General features: G+C 38.5%; 1 protein-coding gene across 1 annotated transcript; it reads left to right on the top strand.

Annotated features, from left to right (window-relative positions):
* The first annotated feature begins 1,657 nt into the window (after nucleotides 1-1,657).
* On the top strand, nucleotides 1,658-4,634 carry LOC131246938 (uncharacterized). The gene is made up of 3 exons (XM_058247401.1): nucleotides 1,658-1,748; nucleotides 3,156-3,515; nucleotides 3,596-4,634. Exons 2-3 carry the CDS (start codon nucleotides 3,175-3,177, stop codon nucleotides 4,056-4,058), a joined length of 804 nt encoding a protein of 267 aa, XP_058103384.1. The 5' UTR covers nucleotides 1,658-1,748; nucleotides 3,156-3,174; the 3' UTR covers nucleotides 4,059-4,634.
* The last annotated feature ends 336 nt before the right edge of the window (nucleotides 4,635-4,970 follow it).

Below are 4,970 nucleotides of genomic sequence, written 5' to 3'. Positions count from 1 at the left end.
ATAACCCCAGGGCTAAGGTATACTTAAGATTTAACCAAAACAGGCTTCTCTCGATCCAACGGAGCACTTTCGGTGGGCCTTTTTCCACAAAAGGTCGGACTTAAGCTTACTGACGATGGATCTAGGTCAGGCTGAGTTTTCATACCGATCGGATCTTCAGATAAGCCGTGGCGGACCACACTTGATTCAATGGTCACCGAAACTCGACCAGGTCCACAAGCACTATGACATGCCTGAGCCACCTTTCCTGATCAGAGGGTGAAATTAGGTCAGAATCCAATGGTTAGATTGCTTAAAATCATCGCGTAAGCGACACGACTCAGATTTCATAAAATCTTATTAATTTCCCACCGTCCTCACACTCTTTACTCCGGACTCAATCAAATCGACCCAGATCATCTTCTGGACTTGATTTTTGAGGTGATGGCCAAGTCCAACATGGTGACCAATACTGCCTAAGATCATCGCTATCAGACTTTCGACGCACGGTCCAGGTCCAATCCAGAACTTCTAAAAATTCCCAAGAGCAACTGGATTTAGAGATGAATCCCAGATTTCAGAGTAACATAGCGCTAATTATTCTACAAGTTTTGAGTCATGCAGATCCAATTTAAAGTGATTGATACAAATTTCACAAGCAATCGAGTTTAGCGCTAATTACCCCAATAAGCTTCTAAGAAAATAGAGGTAGTACTCGGGTCTTGGCACAAAATTTTCTTGGTCATTACAGTATCCTATAGATGGACGTAGGATTTGTCACCAACATCTCTGGGGCCCCACACATCCCTGGACACAGAGATATCTCTATACATGGTTTACACATAATCTGTTCCCCTAAACATCACTGTACATCATTGTTGGCCAAGGAAGGTTAATTTCAACTGACATCTTTCTTCCTACTGTTTCCTGTAGTGTGTTTCACTTGAGCATTGTATCTGTCCCACTTTTGGAATCATGCCCTGAAATGAGCTAGAAAAATGGATGGGCAACATGGATAAAACACATACATCACTTTAGTAACAAAGAGCTTTGTGACATCCAAATCGCGTATGCCTTGCTTGACTATTTATCAATGCGGAGGCTTTCAGTGGAGAGTAGATTAGGTGAGACCTGGCCCCACCCAAGATAGTGCAGCCCTTACTGTGAGATTACCATGGGGCCCACCTTGTTGTATGTATTATGTATCAACCATCAGCTTTTTCAGATCATTTTTGGTCATTATTCTAAAAATGAAACATATTCAATTATCGGGTGGACCATACTATAAGAAATAGTGGTGATTGACCGTTCTACCATTAAATTTTATTTTAGGATGTACCTTAATGTTTCTGTAGTGTTTATTTACCATCTAATCTGTTGATAGGGTCACATAAGCCTGGATGAAGGGAAAAAATAAATATCATCTTGATCTAAAATATTTTTGGCCCATTAATGGTCAATCAACATTGTTTTCTATGGTATGGTCCATTTGATAATTGGATCTATTTCTTTTTTTGAATAATATCATAAAATGATCTAAAAAAATGGATGGACAATGTGGTTATATAATATATACATCAAGGTGGGCCAAACTGTAACCCTAGGGTACGGGCGAGGCCGGGGTCTCACCTATTCCTGGTGTGGCTAGTAACTCGTAATAAATACATCTTATGAGCTAATACGGTTGAAAGGATTTTGGATCGCAAGATTTTTCGTCTCCATTTTCGTCTCTCTGGTCAATCCCAAAGATTCCATCTCCACGGGCAAAGGTACGATCGTTTCTTTCTCCTCTTTCCCTTCTTTTACGTTCCCTCTTACTTTATTCCAAGATGAGTTCTTCTTACTGACATGCCAGAGTGATGTGATAGAAATGTAGTATAAAAATAATAGTAACGGATGATCTTAATCCATCCCAGCAGTGACCTTCAGAGGCCCTGCTCCCCCATTTAATTTTATGGAACTATCAATTTGGGGAGACCTCCGCAGATTTTTAATCTTTCTCTGTTTTTGGGTCTATTAATGGTTCCTTGGAAAATTGGAACTAGATCTAAGCCATTCTAGTCGAGATCTGAGATCTAATTTCTCTCATTCTAGATCTAAATGATGTGGTTTGTTATCTTGCATATCCTTTCTCTAAAGACATGTAATATTGTATCATTGGTTCTTCAATTTGTACAAGTGACATCATGGATGGATGTTGCTTTTAAGTCTCAACTGGATGATTCTGACCCCTTGATTGGTGATCCTGATGGTCAAGCCAAGGTCCTAAGACATGATAGGTACTCGATAACCTTATCAAATTCAGGTCCGGTCATCAAAAGATGGTAACTGACTTGAAATGGGTCCCAATACGACCCTAACCTGCCCCCTTGACAATCCTACCCTCATTGAATTATCTTCTTAATAAGACAAGTGACCCTTTTCTTAATGTGGACCATTGGTAAAGTTTTGCATATGGAGTCTACTGGTTTGAACAATTAAAATCATTCACTACACGTGATTTTTTTTTGTAGGGTCTACTCATGATGTGTGTGTGAAAAAAATAAAAAAAGAAGAAGAAGAAGAAGAAGAAGAAAGAGTCTACTCATGATGGCCCACCATATTAGTGAAAGGTGGACTGAAGCAACATGTTTTGCTTGATCGAGAATCATATGTTAGTTGCATTTGGAGGGTTTTGGGAGGAGAATGTGTGGAAATCTTGGGCTTTCTGATTATACAAGCAGGGACCATGCTTTGTGATTAAGACATGTGATTTTCGCCAGCAATGATTGGACCATGCTCCAAATATCTTTGTGATGGGATAATACGAACTCTTCAATATGTGGCCTGTGAGTAGATAGTAATGTAAGAAGAACACAACAGGCACCCTACTCAGTAAGAAAACAGCTAAACATTGGAGTGATAGGATTTTCTATTCTGGGTAAACTTTAGGGCATGTTTCATCCATCATGAGGTCCATGAGGTCCTTGTCCTCAAAAACCAAATCATGCTCCTTGTTTGTTCAAATAAGTACATAGGGAAATTGTGATATAATTACTATAGAACTGAGGTTAGGTCAAAAGTAAACAAATAAGTAGACAAGAATTTGGCTCTTTTCTTTTCTAAACATGCATGTAAAAGTTATTGTTCTTGAGCTTCTTAAGCATAACAACATTTCTCTTGTTATGAATTTTCAGTTCATTACAACACATCCAAATGATGCCTATGAACAAGATGCCGGTGCTTTGTAAATTTGGGGGCAACTTCATTTGGGAATCAAATAAGGTTTATTACAAGGGAGGCACAAACCGCATTGTTCGTGTCGATCGAGGGATCGATTACATCAACCTTTTTTCCAAAGTGTGTGGGATTTGCAAGTTTACTGACATTAGCAGCATCAAGTACAAATATCTTGGTCTAGATTTGGATTCACTTGTGTCGATTGAGAATGATGATGACGTATCCAATGTGATGGAAGCATTTCCTCAAAGCAGTGAACCTATTCAGTTATTTGTTTTTTGTGACAAAAAATTTTCAATCCCCATTGCCAATCCCAGGTACTTGAAATACAAATTTGTTTGTGTTTGCAATTATGCAGTTCACTGATTCTCTCTCTCTCTCTCTCTCATTTCTTAAGTTTTCTGATGCAGAATGCTGATAATGGAAATGATCAAGCATCATTGCGGGGTTTACATGAAAGTAATGGAACACTTGCACCTTCCTCACATAATACTAGTGTCAATAACAATGATGTTCTAAGTGCATCAAATGATTTGTGTAAAATGGATTGCTTGTTGATGGATGATCAAGAATTACCTTACGTGGTTGATAGTTGTGTTAATGACATGCAGAAAATGATGTCTGTTTTAAAAGAAGGTCAAGAATTTGAAGATGCAAATGCTTTCCACAAGGCTTTAAGGGATTACGCCATACGTTTAAATTTTGAATACAAGCGAATAAGGTCAGGATTTGGCCATTATCAGGCGAAATGCATTACAGATGATTGCTCATGGCGCATACATGCATGTAAGCTTCTTGACAAGCCTACATTCAAGATAAAATCCCTGAAGGGAAATCATACTTGTTATTCTATAAATTAGTCAATAATGTCAAATACTAGAACGCATCGACAAGCCAGTAGGAAATGGATTGCTGCTTTGGTCAAGGATCGACTCCAGAAAGATTTGCGTTGCACACCCAAAGATATTGTTGATAAGATAAGGCAAGAATATGGGATCAAAGTAAGTTATGATAAAGCTTGGAGGGGTAAAGAGTTGGCCCTAAAAGAGATACCACTTGAACAATATGTTCCAGCTCTTAGGATGCTTTGTAAAGACATTGAGATGACAAATCCAGGAAGCATGGCAAAGCTTAGCAGGTCATTAGACAATTCCTTGAGACTTTTTATTGCATACAAGGCTGCCATTTATGGTTTCAAGCAAGCATGTCGACCACTTGTGTTGCTTGACTATTGGAAGATGGAAGGAAAATGCCGAGGTGTGTGGCTGTTTGCCATGGCCTTTGATGCAGAAACTGAGGAGTTTCCAATCTCATTTGCATTTGTTGAATCAAAGAACCTAGAGAGTTGGAAATGGTTCTGTGATGAGTTGGGTCAAGTCCTGGAATGCATACCTAAATTAACATTTATATCAAATAGAGGGGAAGGGTTTCTTGAAGTGGTTAGTGGTATCTTTCCATATGCATGTCATCGATACTTTCAGTTGGGGTTAATAAGAGAAATTTATTAGAAGTTCAACTATCGAGATTTGGATCAGCTTTTTAAGAGTGTAGTTTATGCAGGAGTTCATTCTAAATTCAATGCTTGCATGCATGAAATTCATAATAAATATAAAGAAGCATATAATATTTTAAAGGATATTAATCCTAAGCACTGGGCAACATCTCACTTTGAAGAGAAGCTTTATTTTTCTCAGGATTATTATTCAGTAGCCGTAAATAATTTTTGGTGTAAAATGGAGGGATGGAGAGACGTGCCTATCAGTTGGGTGTTG

The sequence above is a fragment of the Magnolia sinica genome, chromosome 1 (genome assembly GCF_029962835.1).
Source record: "Magnolia sinica isolate HGM2019 chromosome 1, MsV1, whole genome shotgun sequence".
Taxonomy (NCBI): Eukaryota; Viridiplantae; Streptophyta; class Magnoliopsida; order Magnoliales; family Magnoliaceae; genus Magnolia; species Magnolia sinica.
Note: the sequence above shows the minus strand (reverse complement) of the source record. Positions and strands in the feature narration are given on the sequence as shown.